The sequence below is a fragment of the Podarcis pityusensis genome (genome assembly GCF_964106645.2).
Source record: "Podarcis pityusensis genome assembly, chromosome: 16".
In the NCBI taxonomy this organism is placed as follows: Eukaryota; Metazoa; Chordata; class Lepidosauria; order Squamata; family Lacertidae; genus Podarcis; species Podarcis pityusensis.
The window spans coordinates 907,108-923,321 of NC_138041.1; the positions used below are offsets into that span (position 1 = coordinate 907,108).

The window sequence follows — 16,214 nt, forward strand, 5'->3', positions numbered from 1 at the left end:
CTTCAGAAGAGGTCCGGGGACAGACTGTCCCCGGACCTGGTCTGAAGGCGGTTTCCCTAGGAACGCATTAATTGATTTTCAATGCATTCCTATGGGAAACCGTGCATCGCAAGACGAAAAACCCGCAAGACGAAGAGACTTGCGGAACGAATTAATTTCGTCTTGCGAGGCACCACTGTATTGTGAATATCACCGAACTTACCTTTTGTTGGTATCTTCATGAACTTATCTAAAAGACTGAGTTAACCATTTGAAAAATCGATTGAAACCAGATATTATAAGTTCATTTTAGGCTGGGTAGTTCGCAAGTCTTTTTGTTTAATGTTTTGTATTTTTCTCAGAAGTTCGATAAAGTATGGATAATTATTGTTCTGTATATTAATCGCCAACGTGTTGCATGAGTCGCACTACTCCCTCCCTGCTACGGCGTTATACATGTGCATGTACTTTTCTTTGATATAAGTCTGACTTAAGGCCTGTCTAGACATAGGAACAAGGGACGGTCTCTCTAGCTCAGGACTGTTGCCACGGATGGACAGCAATGGCTCTCCAGGGCCTCAGGCAGGGAGTCATTCCCCAGCCCTCCCTGGAGATGCTGCCAGTGTGGATTAAACGTGGGGCCTTCTGCATTCCAAGCAGGTGTTCTGCCATGGAGCCTTCCGAAGGCTGCTGATCTGGGAGAGCCTTTTAATCTGTGGCCTGTTGTCCTAGAACTTTAAATACTATGGTGTGTTTTGAGTTTATCAATGGTTTAAATTACTTAAAAGACTTCTATTGTTTTAGTCTTTTGGTAAACCACTTTGAGCTTTCTACAACAAGAAGCTTATACATTTTATTAAATAAATAAATGATTGATTGATTGATTGAATGAATGAATGAATAACAACGCATTGACAGTTTTGATCTTCCAACAGCTAAAGCTCTGCTTGTTTTAGGGACCATGTTCCAAAATTGCTTGGTTCTGTTAATCTTTTCGGAAGCTGTCTCTTGACCCCTTCGCTCGGTCCATCTAGTTCAGTCTTGTCTACTCGGGCTGGCAGCAATGGCTCGCCAGGGCTTTTCAGCTCAGGCAATCTTCCTACAACCCCTCCACACTTTTGATTACTGTTTTAATCGGAAAGTGGGATATAAATTAGAAAAGTCAACTGCAGAGGAAGCGCACACAGGCCTTCCCTCTGAGAGGCCGTGCCATGTTTGTGTGAGAACACGCGCGAACGCTGAGAGGAGCTTTCGTTTCTGCCAGCTACATACCCACAGTCTTATCCTTGCTGATGCGCCAACTCAGAGGGCCCTCGTGGATCATGCGACGACTTCGGAGGTCGAGGTTCTGGACAGGAGGGGCAGAAAAAGGCAGCGTTTTGAGGAGGCGGCGAGCAGGATAAAGCCAGGGACTCAGGTGCAGGGCAAAGGGGGAAGTGTACCTTGAATTCTGCAGCCAGCGGGTTGCTGGTCCGCTCCAGCGAAGTGGCATCTAGGCGCTTCTGGTAAACCTCCAGGCGCTGCTGGTTTTCTGCCCGCTTCACCGCCTCATTAACGTACCGGAGAATCTCTCGGCACTGGTCCCGGGCCTGGCAAAGTTTCTTGTGCTCCAAGGTCTCCCCTAAGCAATGAAGGTGAGGAAGAGTTTGGATTTGATATCCCTGATATCAAATATCAGGGATATCCCGCTTTCTCACTACCCCAAGGAGTCTCAAAGCGGCTAACATTCTCCTTTCCCTTCCTCCCCCACAACAAACACTCTGTGAGGTGAGTGGGGCTGAGAGACTTCAGAGAAGTGTGACTGGCCCAAGGTCACCCAGCAGCTGCATGTGGAGGAGCGGAGACACGAACCCGGTTCCCCAGATTATGAGTCTACCACTCTTAGATGGGCTGGCCGGCCACTGGCAAAGTTTGTTTCTGTTTATGGAAAACCTGGGAGGCTTTGTTTAAAACACACAGGGTGGTCCCAAAGTGACTTCCACTACAGTCATACCTCGGGTTGAAGTAGCTTCGGGATGAATATTTTCAGGTTGCGCTCCGCGGCGACCCAGAAGTAATGGAGCGTGTTACTTCTGGGTTTCGCCGCTCATGCATGCACAGACGCTCAAAATGATGTCTCACACATGCGCGGAAGCGGCAAATCACACATGCGCGGGTTGCGTTTGCTTCAGGATGAGAATGGGGCTCCGGAACGGATCCCGTTCGCATCCAGAGGTACCACTGTACAATTTTTAAAAAATCCTGCATTTTGCATTTAAAAACAAAACGACGTCTGAAAGACAGATCAGCGGCAGCTCTGATACACGATGCAAAATAATCCTTATTGGTTAATGTGAAAATTGGCTTCTGAACAGCACCCACGCTTTACAGACACAGCACCACAGGGCACTAATGAACAGTGCACACACACACACAACCATAATCTCTATGTATGCTGACTCACAACATCAGAAAGCTGACACAAGTTAAAAAATACAGTACAATCGCATCTTACATGGGGGGTTGGTTCCAATAGTTCCATGTACACACAATGGTCGTGTAGGCCCTAATCCTTGGAGCTGCTCCCACAGCTCGTGGGTCAGGCAGCAAGAATCCCCAGCACTCCCAGAGGCCACAGGGCAAGTGGGCCTTGCCCAGCAAGCAAGACACAGAGCTGAAGAGTTATTTCCCTGCTGGGTAACCCCAAGAAGACCAAGCCTTGACTGGACTTAATTTGTGCAATTTCAACCAGCGAGTTGAATGTGCTTAAGAGGAGATTGCAATGTGTAACATTTGAATAGGAAGAGACACAAAAAACAAACAAACAGCCAAATATGAAGAGAGAGATACCATCCGTGTGCTTGATGATGTTCTCCAGCAGCAAAGGGTACTTCGTCAGCCGCTGCATCTCTGAGATGATGAGGTCTTTGAGCTGGAGGCGGCGGCACTGAGGGTTGCTCTCGGCTTCCTGGGAAAGGCAGGGAGAGAGAGAGAGAGACAGGTCTGTGTTTCTCTGGCCTGCAGAGACAGGAGAGGGCTGGCCGCTGAAAAGTCCCTTCCTCCCCCTGAAAATCCCATCACTATTAGAACAGCAAAACAATCTCTGTGAGCTTGTAGAAATGGCAAAATTGACGGCAATTATTAGAGGCCACTCATATCAGAGAATAATTAGAGAGTGGGATGGAGTGAAGGAATACATGGGAAAATATGGTTCCGGAATTGAAACATTGATAGAGAATGTGTAAAACGTAAGCAAGAAAAAAAATAACAGAATCAATTGAATAATTATCAAATTATAACAAGACGGAAGAAGTAAAATATCGAGATCACACATGACTGAAGGGGAGTGGGGGGTATATGGGAACCTATAATATCATTTTAAATATAATTTGTTAATTGCGTTGTATTTACATATAGCAAAGGGAAGCCTAGAGCAATTAGATATATTTTAATTTAGGTAATCTATGTAATAGGCTAAGGGATGCGGGTGGTGCTGTGGGTTAAACCACAGAGCCTAGGACTTGCCGATCAGAAGATCGGCGGTTCGAATCCCCGTGACGGGGTGAGCTCCCGTTGCTCAGTCCCTGCTCCTGCCAACCTGGCAGTTCGAAAGCACGTCAAAGTGCAAGTAGATAAACAGGTACCGCTCTGGCGGGAAGGTAAATGGCGTTTCCGTGCGCTGCTCTGGTTCGCCAGAAGCGGCTTAGTCCTGCTGGCCACATGACCCGGAAGCTGTACGCTGGCTCCCTCGGCCAATAAAGCGAGATGAGCACCCCAGAGTTGGCCACAACTGGACCTAATGGTCAGGGGTCCCTTTACCTTTATGTAATAGGCTTATGTTAGAAAATGAATATGGATTTTGAATTTGATGCTTGTAATTTTTTTTGTTTTGAAATATTTTTTTTAAAAAAGAAAAGTCCCTTCCTCCCCCAACTCCTTCCTCCCCGTCCATTAGCAGCCTCCTGCCCCATCACGAGGCTACCTGCATGAAGAGCTGGAAGCGAGTCTCCTTCCGCTGCTTGGTTTTGATCAGCTCAAGCGCCATGGACTGGTACGCGCAGAAGCGGGCAGCCATCTGCTGGAACTCCTCGCGTGCAGCCCCATCAAACTGGGGGGACACAAAGAGGGCAGGGGAGAGAAAACACTCCTGGGTTAACCTCAGGTGGGTCAGGAGGTCACCTAGTGTCCCCAAGGCAGCCCACGCGGTCTGGGATCCTCACCCGGGAAAGCATGAGGTCCCCAATCTCTTTGACGATCGGCCCTTCCTCTCGCAGCCTCTTCATCGATTCCGAAAGAGAATCTGGAGGAGGGAAGGATGGTGAGGAAAGGAGAAAAGGTGACAGAAGGGAATGGAGTACGGGCCTAGTTTTAAACACCACACAGGCACTCTTTATTTTCAGTGAAAGGCTCTCAGCAGTGGGCACACAGCTGGCCATTAGAGTCCAACCAACATTGCAAATGGGATCAAGGCCACCCTCAGGATTTCCCTGCCCTCTCCGCCCTGTGGGGCTCTTTGGCTTTGCTCCAGTTCTCCTCCTGAGCAGGGGGCTTGTGGAGGGGAGACCCACTCTGCCTGCTGTAGAAACCACAGAATGGGGGGCCTGATCCAAAGGGGCTCCAAGGGAGCAGGAGAAGCAGCCTTACTGTGGATCTCCAAGACCTCTGGGAGGTTGGGGAAGAGGAGGGCCAGCTCCTCCCGGGAAAGAAGGCTCTCCTTTCTCATGCGCTGGTAGAAGAGAACGTCCAGGACGCGCAGGATCCGCAAGTGAGAGCCCTCTGTCACAAACAGCTCTGAGGAAAGAGCAGGGGAAAGGGAGAAGTTTCGATTTGTTCTTAAAGATTTGGGTCGTGAAGTAAACCTACCCTCCTCCTGAACAAAACTGTGCCATCAATGAAGGGACAGAGCAGCGTTGTTTAGTCAGACCCCTGATGGTTCCACTCCCTGCTGGCTCTCCAGGGTCTCAGGCAGACCCTGTTCCCTGGGATCAAACCTGGGACTCTTTGCCACTGAGCCACGTGGCTCCTCCCCAGCCCAGGCGCCAGTACAGAGCTGATGGCTCTGGTTACCAGGGCAGCACACCCACCCCTCATCCATCTAATAATAATAATAATAATAATGAATTTTTAATTATACCCCGTCCTTCCCGGTTCAGAAAACCGGGCTCAGGGCGGCTAACAACAAATTTGATGCAACAAAAAACCAGCAGTATAAATACAGTATAAAACGTGAATAACAATAAATTCAGAATTCAGAAATCAATTTAGGGGGGAAATCCATCCAGTAAACATTAGATGATCCCCAGGGCTAGCTGGCTAAATTAGTCCTATTTGGGCCAGCAAGGAGACCAGGGGAGAATTAGCTGTGGGATCCCAGAGCGGGTAATCTTCATAAAAAGGGGAGGAAGGGGAATAAAAGATCAGGCTAAGTTCAAATGGAAAGCCAGGTGGAATAGCTCTGTCTTACAGGCCCTATCTAGGGATTCCTCTTCTTCCTTGGAGACATCACAGCCCCCCTCAAGGCCAGGAAGCACCGCCCTTGGCTGCCTTGGCCCTATGTCAGTAGGGTAGAGCTCACCAGGCACGCCCCCCCCCGTCTTTCTGATAGCGAACGCAGAGAGACCCTTCTCACCATTGATGACTTCCTGGCGGTCGATCTCCCGCTGCGTCAGCGAAGACACGACTTCACGGCCCACAGTGTGCTGCCAGTTTTGCGAGTCCGGCTCCAGCTCCAGGTCCGAGAGCTGGAAGAGGTCGTCCTCCAGCAGGTGGGGCAGGAAGGAGTCAGTGCTGAAGCCCAAGTTTGGGGACTCGATGCTTCTGCGCCGGGGGGGGGGGGGGTTGGAGAGAGACAAGAAGGGGTGTCAAAAGAGGGTCTCTGAGAAAGGTCCTCCAGCCTCGTAAACTGGGCCTTTCTGGAACTAACGGTGCATAAGAGCTTCAGAGTTTGCCTGCTGATGCAAACGAGAGCCTTGCAATGCTCCTTCCCACTTCATCTTTTAGCTCCATGTGCTTTTCAAGGCTCAGGTTAATTCTGCTGGATCTGAACTGTATCCAGAGCCTCTGGGATAGTGATGTTTGCACATGTGCTCATTTTCTCTCGTCTCTTGCGGCTGGGTGTTCTGCTCCAGGGAAGGAGCGAGTGAGGTGCCAATGGGCTCACAGGCCTAAAAAGCTGGGTGACCCCTACCCTAGTTCCTTCCTTGCAGCATCTCTCCCAACACAGGGTCTTTATAGCCCCATTATGAGCCAGCCGGACCCAGAAGTCTCTTTCACATTTGCAGGACACCCCAACTGCAAGACAGACGGAGAGACCCAACTAAACGAGCCTCCAGTTCAATTTCAGCTCTGGGGTCTCTGCCACGGTCCAGCGATGGGAGGGAGGACCCCACCCAGGCATACACAGGACCACCGTGACTAAGCACAAGACAGTCATGGCCTCGTTCCCCCTGCTCCTTTGGGTCACCAAGAATAAGACGACAAAGAGGAAAACACCTAGACAACACATTCTTCCTACCCCATGGAAGAATGCCCGTTTCTCCTGGCCCTGGCTGCAAGGGTAGCTCACCTGCGCCCCATTTTGGGAGTGTACGGCGGTGTGGGGTTTTCCAGAGACCTGGAGGCACAAGAAGAGATTATAAATGGTGAGCACCACAAGCTCTGGGCTTAACTCCCTCGGGGCTGCGGGAAGGGACCCATCCAGCAAACACTTAAGACACAGAACGCAGACTTCTCCAACCAGGTGCCCTCCAGGTGTTTGAACTCCAGCTCCCATCACACCCAAACACCTGGAGGGCACAGAATGAGGGAAAGAGTGACCCCTTTCCTTTGCAAACAGACAGAGGGCTCCTCAAAGGAAGAAAGGCAGGGATGGGGGGGGGGCGAGAAAGGCGCACCATGAAGACAAATGCTGCACATCTTAATTAGGGGCCACCTTCCCCCATATATGCCCACTTGATCATTTTGATCTGCGGAAGTGGCACTCCTGGAAGTTCCACATATGGCCCACTCTGCATCTTTAAGGAACTGGCATCTCAGCGTGGCACCTCCTACCCTCTGGAACTCCCTGCCCATTGAGATTAGGGAGGCACCTTCGCTGTATTTTTGGGGGAGCCTACTAAAATATTTTGTTTGGGCAAAGCCTACCAAGACATGTAAAAGTTGAAATGTATTTTAACCAGTCATTTCAGCTTAGTATGCACACTTTTAACTTCTTATTTCATTAAATTTGCTTTTTGTAAACTTGTTTCTAACACTGGTTCTTTTTTACGGGCCATTTTAAACGTGTATTTTATGCTCTTTGTAAACCACTTAGCAGCTTTGTTTGAAGTTGGGCAGGATGCAATTTTTGCAAAATAAAGAAAACGAGGAGCAGAAAGCTGCCTTAGCTGCCCGATTACAGTTATTTATTTACTTTATTTATTTAGCAAAAACTGCATCCCGCCTACCTGTCAATAAAACCTTGTAGTGGTTTACAAACAATATAAAAGAGGCTGCTTAAATTGTGTCACCTTGGATGTGAACGTTCTGTTAACACTGAACGTTAATGTTGGGAGATAAGAGTTGTACATTTATCCACTCCACGTTTACAGTATCTCCAGGCTTTGTCTTGCACAGGGCACCTTAGTCTGTTTGTGGTTTGAATGGTTACAAGTCCATCTCTATTCTAGCTATCATTCTAGTAAATTTGGTTTTATAATTATAAGTCAGTTTGTGGTGTTGTTGTTTTGTTGTATCAATGGCTCCTAGCCAGGATGGCTCTGCTGTGCCTCCAGTCAGAGGCAGCGATGCTTCTGAATCCTCCCTGGAAACCACAGGTGGGGAGAGTTGTTCTTCTTGTGCTCAGGTCTTGCTTACAGGTTTCCCTTTTGGGTATCTGCTTGGCCACTGTGAGAACAGGAGGCTGGACTGGATGGGTCCACTTTGGTCTGATCCAGCAAGCTGTTCTTATGTTCTTAACGCTTCTGTGCCCAACATGGCGCAGAACAGCAGCCTCAAAGATGGAACAATGATAAGCCGCTTCTAAAGAGATGCCCAGCAAACAACAAAATTTATCTGGAAAGCGTTCAACTTCTGCAAGGTGCTGGAATACTAAGTACAGAAGGTGGCGCTAGACCTTAAGGAGCTCCCCGCTTTTCACCTGGCAGAGAGGCTGGACGCAGAAGAAGAGGCCGACTGGTGGAGGCGGGTGGCCTCAGCCGCGGCGTCCATATCCACGTCGCTGCGTGAGCGAGGCACGTTCTCTGCTTTGCGCAACCTCTTCAGCTCCTCCCGGCCCTTCAGGCTCTCCGACCGGCCGAGTTTGACCTCCGACCTGGAACTGAAGCCACGAGGGAGAGGAAGGAGGGCAGATGAGGACTTGGAGCCCACCTGTGCCCACCCCCCTTGCCGGGCGTTTTTGGCATCCTCCTACCTGTCCGACTCCAGGAGGTCCTCAGGGAAGCTGCCGGTGGAAAGGCGCTGCAGGCCAGGATCCTGCGAGTCATAATGCTGGTTGTTCTCAAAGTGCTGGATGATGTTCCTCACGTTGCCGGGTTTAACTGGTCAGAGCGGGAGGGAAAGTTGAGCCGTTAGAAGCCCCACATAGCTACAGACTTAATTGGGGAGGGTGTGAGGGGGTAGACACCAGGGTCTGGCCCAGAAGAAGGTCCAAGGCAGATGACTGTGTAGAGCAGCCTTTCTCAACCTGTGGGTCCCCAGATGTTGTTGAACTACAACTCCCATCACCCCTAGCTAGCAAGGCCAGAGCTCAGGGATGATGGGAGTTGTAGTCCAACAACATCTGGGGACCCACAGGTTGAGAACCGCTGGTGTAGAGGGAACTGAAGCATGGCACTTTTGGGGGGAGGGAAGGGGAATTGTATCCAATGCCAGTTCTCCTCAGAGTAGACCCACTGCAACTAATGGACATGAACAGCTTGGGTTCACTAATTTCAACTGGTCCACTCTCAGCAGGCCTTGCCTGGATAAAAGCCTGGAACGCCTTAATTACACAGACACACTCCGCTTCTACACAGCTGCCGAGGGATGAGAGGGCCCTGTCTCCGCTCTCCCCTTCACCTGGTCGCCATCCTGAACCCCTCTCCCCACTTGAAGAGGCTCGGCTTAGGGAGGAAACCTAGGACTACGGATTCCCACAAGGGATTGCCACAAAGGAGGAACCCCACGGCCTCAGGCCCAGCCCAGGTCCAGGGCCCCCCAAACACCCGTTGGCAAGAAATCAAAGGGGAAGAAGGGCCATTCCTGTAAGCAGAATGACATCATGGGGACACGACCTGAATGACCAGCTCTTAAGGAGATGGGAGGGGAAGGGGAAAGGGGTGCCTTCAGTTCCACTCCGGCATGTCTGAGAGAGAACGCAGCGCCGTTTCCCCACGGTGAACGCAAGGGGTGGTTTGCACACCTTTCCCCAGGCAATCTCCCACCCCGCTGGGGAAGCCACGGCAGAAAGGGTCCTCTGAGGGCAGCGCCAAGGCCATGTTCCTCACGATTGCATGGCAGAGGAGGGGACGCAGAGACACTAAGCCAACGTGCGCTGTCCTGGGTGCAGAAGTTAGGCAAGGAAACGGAAGTGTGGCTTTTGCATGGGGAGGGGAAAGAGGGTGGGGGGAGACCCTGAGCGATTAAATCCAACCCATCCTCACAGAACCAGTGACAACAACAATTTACAAGGCCTTTTCTAGAAAAAGATACCTCCTCGACATTTTTTATTTTTTTAAGCGGCAGCAGCAGGGGTGGGGTGGGTAAAGGGGGGTGAGCTGGGAGGGGGGGGTCAGGGAGAAAAACCAGCAAGGGGTTGTGTGTTCCTTTTGTTTTTACCTTCAACAGGGGACAAGGGGACATGAAATGCTGAAAAGGAAAACAAAAAGAATGGAATGTCAAAATCAACGTCAAAATCGCACCGATGAAAAAGACAGAAAAAGGAGGAGGAGAAGCAAGGAGAGGAGGAAGGAAGGAAGGAGGAAGCCCGGCTGAATCCACTCCCCCCAGAACACACTGCAGGAGAAGGGGGTGCTCAGCACCGTCACCCCCTGCCCTCCTCTGCCCCTGGAACTCACTGCTCTGGGAGGAGCTTTTGGGCTTCCCAATGTACTTGAGGATGGGGTTCCGCTTCTTGTCTTCCATGGCGTCTTTATCCTTCTTGGTGCTGCTGCTCTGTTGAGCCAGGAGAGAGAGAGACACGCAGACACACACAGAGTGTGTATTAGGAGAGGCACGGGACACACACACACACACACCCTTCTCTCCCTCCCTCCAGCCTGACCACCAGCTCACCTTCTTGGCCTTGGGGAAGAATGGCAGCCACTTGTCTTTCTCCTGTGCCTGGGACTTCTCCACCACACTGACGGGGCGTGCTTCTCGCGGACGGATCCCCACATGGCCCATGTAGGTGTTCAAGGCGAAGCTCATGGGGGCGCTGCGGGGAGGAAGAGGGGTCAACTGAGCCCCACAAGGGGAGGGCGGGGGGAAGAGGCTGCTGGCCAGGGGGAGGGAGAAAAGCAGAGAGAACTCAAACTAAAGGTAAAGGGACCCCTGACCATTAGGTCCAGTCGTGGCCGACTCTGGGGTTGCGGCGCTCATCTCGCTTTATTGGCCGAGGGAGCCGGCATACAGCTTCCGGGTCATGTGGCCAGTCTGACTAAGCCACTTCTGGCGAACCAGAGCAACGCATGGAAATGCCGTTTACCTTCCCACCGGAGCAGTACCTATTTATCTACTTGCACTTTGATGTGCTTTCAAACTGCTAGGTTGGCAGGAGCAGGGCCCGAGCAACAGGAGCTCACTCCGTCGTGGGGATTTGAACTGCTGACCTTCCGATCGGCAAGTCCTAGGCTCTGTGGTTTAACCCACAGCGCCACCCGCGTCCCAAACTCAAACTAGAGGGCACTAAATGGTGCAAGACCCCTAACGTCAAGAGCGTGACAGCTTTTAAACAAGGGGGTCTTGGCCTCTCAGTCACCTTCACTGCATCAGAGCTGTCCCTGGTCCTGGCTGGCTCTGCCCTCCCCTGACCGCCCCTCCCACAGAAGAGAAAAACTCTTCCCAGAGAGAGGATGGCCCAGGGCTGGTGCTCAGCAGCCCTTTCCGATATTCGGAAATTCTATGGCTGTATCAATTGTTTTGATCCTTTTGCTCTTGATATTTGCTTTATTTATATGTTACTGTGTTTGATATTGTAGCGGTTGCAGTGTCTGTTTTTTGAATGCTATTGTGGTTATTGTTGAGCTGCTTTGAGCTCAACGGTTGCTGTTGGAATAGAGGGCTGCAAATATTAAATCGGGTCAATGTTTTGAAAAGTGTGTGTGATAAAGTGTGTGTGCGCAACTGCAGCTCCTTCCAGGGTTGCCCCATAAGGACACCAAATGCCTTCTGGAAGGGCACAACAGGAAATTTATGTACAAACACTTCACCAGCAACAAACAGAGCCATAGCAGCTCCATGGCAGAATACCTGCTTTCAAGAAGCAAAGTCCCAGGTTCAGTCCCCACCGGCAGCATCTCCGTGGAGTCGCTGCCAGTTAGTGTGGACAATACAGGGCCAATGGTCTGACTCAGCAGCAGGCAGCTTCCTATGTAACAGAAGGGATGCCTGAAGAGTTACTGAAGAATGAACTTCAGCAGGAACACCAAGAGAGGCGCGGTTCCTAACTGATCTGTGGGTACCCAGAAACCTAAAATGCGGAACAAATCCTGTTAACTAAACTTTGTGTCTCCTGGCTGCTTTTCAGCCAAAGAAAGCCTCAAGGCAGCTGACACGAGACATAGTGAAGGTAACGGGACCCCTGACCATTAAGTCCAGTCGTGGCAGACTCTGGAGTTGTGGCGCTCATCTCGCTTTACTGGCCGAGGGAGCCGACGTTTGTCTGGAGTTTCCGGGTCATGTGGCCAGCATGACTAAGCCGCTTCTGGCGAACCAGAGCAGCGCACGGAAACGCCGTTTACATTCCCGCTGAAGCGGTACCTATTTATCTACTTGCACTTCGGCGTGCTTTTGAACTGCTAGGTTGGCAGGAGCAGGGACTGAGCAACGGGAGCTCACCCCGTCGCAGGGATTCGAACCGCCGACCTTCTGATCGGCAAGTCCGAGGCTCTGTGGTTTAACCCACAGCGCCACCCACGTCCCTTGACAAGACACATACGTAAGATTAAAAACCCAGAAATAAAGCAATATGCCACATGAAAGGTAAAGAGAGCAGGCAAAAGCAGGTCACTGGCAGCCTCTCAAGGGGACCCTTGGAATTCTCCCCACCTTCTGAGCAGCCTGACCCAGTAGTCCTGGGGGGGCTGAGGTTCGAGGGAGACACTCACCTCCGGTCCTCTTCGTATTTGGATCTGGAGGAAGGAGACAAAGGAAGCAGGAGGTTAGGATGCATCTTCACTTCCTACAGCCTCTCCTCCTCTGCTTACAGCCCAGTCGCTTCCAAGAGATGGCTCACAGGGGGTCCACGTGTCCAGGCAGGAGACCCTCTCTTGCCCATTTGGTCTATACTGAAAACCCACCTTCCTCCCTGCACACTGGTGCCCTCTGGATGTTGCTGGGACTCCCATCACCATCCCTGACCACTGGGCCATGCTTGCAAGAGGCTGGGCACATCATTTGCAAGCCGCAGGGTCAACCATTCCATTGGCAAGCAAGTTTTTTACCCCCCAGGACTGCCCTATCGTCTCCCACCTTGAGACCCACACACAGGCACATAACCCTCTGCTGGCAAGTCTCCCTGGGGGAATATCTCTGCCCCCCATTCCCAAGGGACCCAGCCCCACCCTCACTCTGCAGCCAGAGGGGCTGCTTGTCCCTGTAGTTACATGTAGTCTCAAGCTTGGCAGAGCACCACATGCGCAATCCTCCAGGCAGGATGGGACTGTGGTGGCAGCACAGCCTATGCCCAGCCACTATGGCTGTCCCAAACTGGAGCAGGCCCCTCTAGAAAACCCACCGGTGACTCCAGACCGGACAAGATTACAGGGGTCACTCCTTGTGCCCCTTTGTGTTCTCCAGTCAGAGGAGGGCCTCGGCCACCGACCAGGGCGGGATCGCTCCTCCGTGAACAGCTATCTCTCTCCTCTCTCTCTCTGAGGGCACTCCCAATACACCAGCCGCAAAACAACCCGGCCTGGCTCTGAGCCACAACTTCCAATCACCCTTCATGATTCCCTCCTGCTTTATTGGCATTAACTCAATAAAAACAGGTCCTTAAAGAAAAGCAGAAGCCGGCCGTCAAAGTCTCCAAGAGCAGATGGTGAGCAGAGCAACAGGCAAGAGTTCCAGAAAGTTTCCTATATGATATCTGGAGCCTTGCAAGGCTGGGGGTGGGGGGGGGAGCCCCTGCCAGGTCAGCCCCTGACACACACATACTGTATAAAGGTAAAGGGACCCCTGACCATTAGGTCCAGTCGTGGCCGACTCTGGGGTTGCGGCGCTCATCTCGCTTTATCGGCTGAGGGAGCCGGCGTACAGCTTCCGGGTCATGTAGCCAGCATGACTAAGCCGCTTCTGGCGAACCAGAGCAGCACACGGAAACGCCGTTTACCTTCCCGCCAGAGGGGTACCTATTTATCTACTTGCACTTGGACGTGCTTTTGAACTGCTAGGTTGGCAGGAGCAGGGACTGAGCAACGGGAGCTTACACCGTTGCCAGGATTCGAACCGCCAACCTTCTGATCGGCAAGCCCTAGGCTCTGTGGTTTAACCCACAGCACCACCCGCGTCCCCACATACTGTATACAGACACTTTAATGCTGCAGGAAAGTCATCTCAGGTGTGCAATCTCAGATTATACACACACACTCACAGGATGTCTCCAAGCTGAGCGATCTGCTTCTCGGCCACCTGGCGCTCCTTCTGGGGGTCTCCGTCAAGGTCCATCAAGTCGTTCTCCCCGTACAAGCTTCCCAGGCCCATAGTGCGCTTGGTCCTGCAAGGCCAGAGAGGAGTCCCAGGGCAGGATGAAGACACTCCTCGCTCTCAGCTTTCATTCATAACTCTGTATCCTACCTAACCTGCCCCCGACCCAATTTCCCCAGAACTCAAGGCGGCTTAGAAGATCTAGAAGGAAAGTCAAGTGACCCAGAGGAAAGCAACGCAACACCTGAGATGATGCTGTTTCGTTCCATTTGGGCTCTCTTTTAAAGCACAGAAGAGGCACATTTGCGGAACAGGTTTGCTTTTTAAAACAGCTCCAGCTGGATGGAAACAACAGCTGTCAACTTTCTGTCTTAGAAAAGGGCACTTCCTCTGGGATCCCTGCTTGCACGAAGGAGCATCGACCCCAAAACAAAACTTTATTCTGTTCTGTTGCAGGTGGAAGTGGGTGCCAACTAGGGGATTCACGTAAGACACACAAAACCCCATCAAAACTACTCAAAACTGGAGTAGTGGATTAAGCAAGTGAGCTGAAGTCTACAGATTATTATTTATTTTTTAAAAAATTATTTACAACATAACATAACCACCCCCACCCCCCAATACAGAAATCCACCCTCATTAAACGTGAACATAACATGCAATGAGCATAACACACAACAAAACAAACAACCAAATAAAAGACTTCCTTTATCCTGTATCTGGTCTCCTTATTTACTTCTTATAAGCTGTTTCCTTTATGAATAATTATTAAGATTTTTCTAATTATAACTTAAATATCCACAAAGACTCCTGCAGACATTAATTGAAACAAGTCCAGGTGTGTATTTTAGGGCACTGTTTTGTGAAGTATTCTCTGCATTTCCCCCATGCCTTTTGAAACTCTTGTCTAGTGTGATCTCTCATCGCCTCTGTTAATCCAGCCAGTTCAATATACTCCAACAGTTTGTCTTGCCGTTCCTTTTTTGTTGGCACAGTTTCTTTTTTCCAGTTTTTAGCCATTAGCATCCTTGCCGCTCCTCTACAAATTAATTTAATCAATCAGCACACAAATGCACTTCATAGGAATTCTATTTTCGTGATTTGGAAAGTAACAGGGAAAGGCATAGATAACTGTGTGATGATAAATGGCAAATGGGAAGATGTATCACCACCACCCTACCTACCTACACACACACACACACACACACACACCCCGGGATGAATGCTCATTGCCTCACAACTGCCCTGTAAGCCAATCCAAAGAAAAGCTCAGGCAAGACCTAACCCTGAAAATCTCACCTCCTGATTCCCTTCTGATACAGCTTGTGTCAGTTCTGCCCCCCAGGCCTTTGGGCTCGCTACCCCCAATCCCTTCACCTCTGCCACCTCCCATTTTCCCTATCAACGTACTTTCGCAGCCGCAGCCAGGCAAGGCACTGGGGGATCTGCGCTCACCTGTAATCCTGGATCTGCTCCTGGATCTCGGGCATGACGGCCTCCTGGGCCTCTAGGAAAATGCTCCGGACGTCCTCCCCATTCCGCAGGCAGGAGTCTGGAGGAGCCATGGATGGGGGTGGGGGGGAAGAAAATAAGTCTTACGAAGGTGTGACAAGGGGGAGGCCTGGAGGCTTCTATAGACAGGAGGAGGGGAGACTTCACAGCAGGGAGGAACATCTCTGACCCTCCAGGTGCTGCTGGACTTGACACCCAACAGCCTCGGCTGATGGTGATGGGAGGTGGGGGTCCGCAGGTGCTCCCCCACCCGTTCTACGGCCTCCAAATGCCTCAAAAGGACAGAAGAGTCTGCTGACCCACACGGGGCCCACTAGTCCAGCATCCTATCTCACAGTGGCCAGCCAGATGCTCATCAGGTCCTGAGCACAACAGCAGCACGCAAGTAAGAACGTAACATAAGAAGAACTCTGTTGCTGGATCAGGCCAGGGGCCCGTCCGGTCCTGTTCTAGCAGCGGCCGACCAGATGCCCCAGAAACCCTCAAGCGTGACCCAAGTGTAAGAGCACGCTCTGCTCTCCTGAGGCTTCCAGCAATGGGGTGTTCAGAGGAATCGCTGCCTCCGGCCGTGAAGGCAAAGCCCGTGGAAAAAAGACAGCCACGGAACCGAGAAATTACACAAAATAACTGAAATAACGTGAAAATCCCTGAAATGAGAAGTAATCGACTAGAAATATTATCTTATAGAAATAAACTAAATAAAAAAATCAAAAAGTTTAAGGAAAAAATAGGAAAGCCTATTTAGTTTATTTCTATAAGATAATATTTCTTGTCAATTACCGTATTTTTCGCTCTATAAGATGCACCAGACCACAAGACGCACCTAGTTTTTGGAGGAGGAAAACAAGAAAAAAAAAAATTCTGAATCTCAGAAACCAGAACAGCAAGAGGGATCGCTGCGC

The 16,214-nt window shown here is 50.8% G+C and overlaps 1 protein-coding gene and 1 long non-coding RNA gene across 6 annotated transcripts in view; one reads left to right on the forward strand and one right to left on the reverse strand.

Moving 5' to 3' along the window:
* Positions 1-16,214, forward strand: part of LOC308465851 — a 204,064-nt gene that overhangs the window by 87,222 nt on the left and 100,628 nt on the right. The gene's annotated exons all lie outside the window — the stretch shown is intronic.
* The window catches only part of ARHGEF11 (Rho guanine nucleotide exchange factor 11), a 69,683-nt gene that overhangs the window by 13,572 nt on the left and 39,897 nt on the right, over positions 1-16,214 (reverse strand). For 4 of the 5 annotated variants that reach the window (XM_080985975.1, XM_080985978.1, XM_080985979.1 and 1 more), the window contains 16 exons: positions 15,256-15,352; positions 13,748-13,870; positions 12,264-12,287; positions 10,231-10,372; positions 10,014-10,110; positions 9,775-9,804; positions 8,369-8,495; positions 8,096-8,275; positions 6,524-6,571; positions 5,588-5,775; positions 4,603-4,749; positions 4,179-4,258; positions 3,941-4,066; positions 2,809-2,926; positions 1,422-1,600; positions 1,252-1,327 (listed from right to left, as the gene is read on the reverse strand). In XM_080985975.1, the coding sequence (XP_080842101.1) occupies positions 1,252-1,327; positions 1,422-1,600; positions 2,809-2,926; positions 3,941-4,066; positions 4,179-4,258; positions 4,603-4,749; positions 5,588-5,775; positions 6,524-6,571; positions 8,096-8,275; positions 8,369-8,495; positions 9,775-9,804; positions 10,014-10,110; positions 10,231-10,372; positions 12,264-12,287; positions 13,748-13,870; positions 15,256-15,352 (1,782 nt within the window). The remainder of the gene's footprint in view (positions 1-1,251; positions 1,328-1,421; positions 1,601-2,808; positions 2,927-3,940; positions 4,067-4,178; positions 4,259-4,602; positions 4,750-5,587; positions 5,776-6,523; positions 6,572-8,095; positions 8,276-8,368; positions 8,496-9,774; positions 9,805-10,013; positions 10,111-10,230; positions 10,373-12,263; positions 12,288-13,747; positions 13,871-15,255; positions 15,353-16,214) is intronic. The other variant, XM_080985977.1, reaches the window with a different exon arrangement.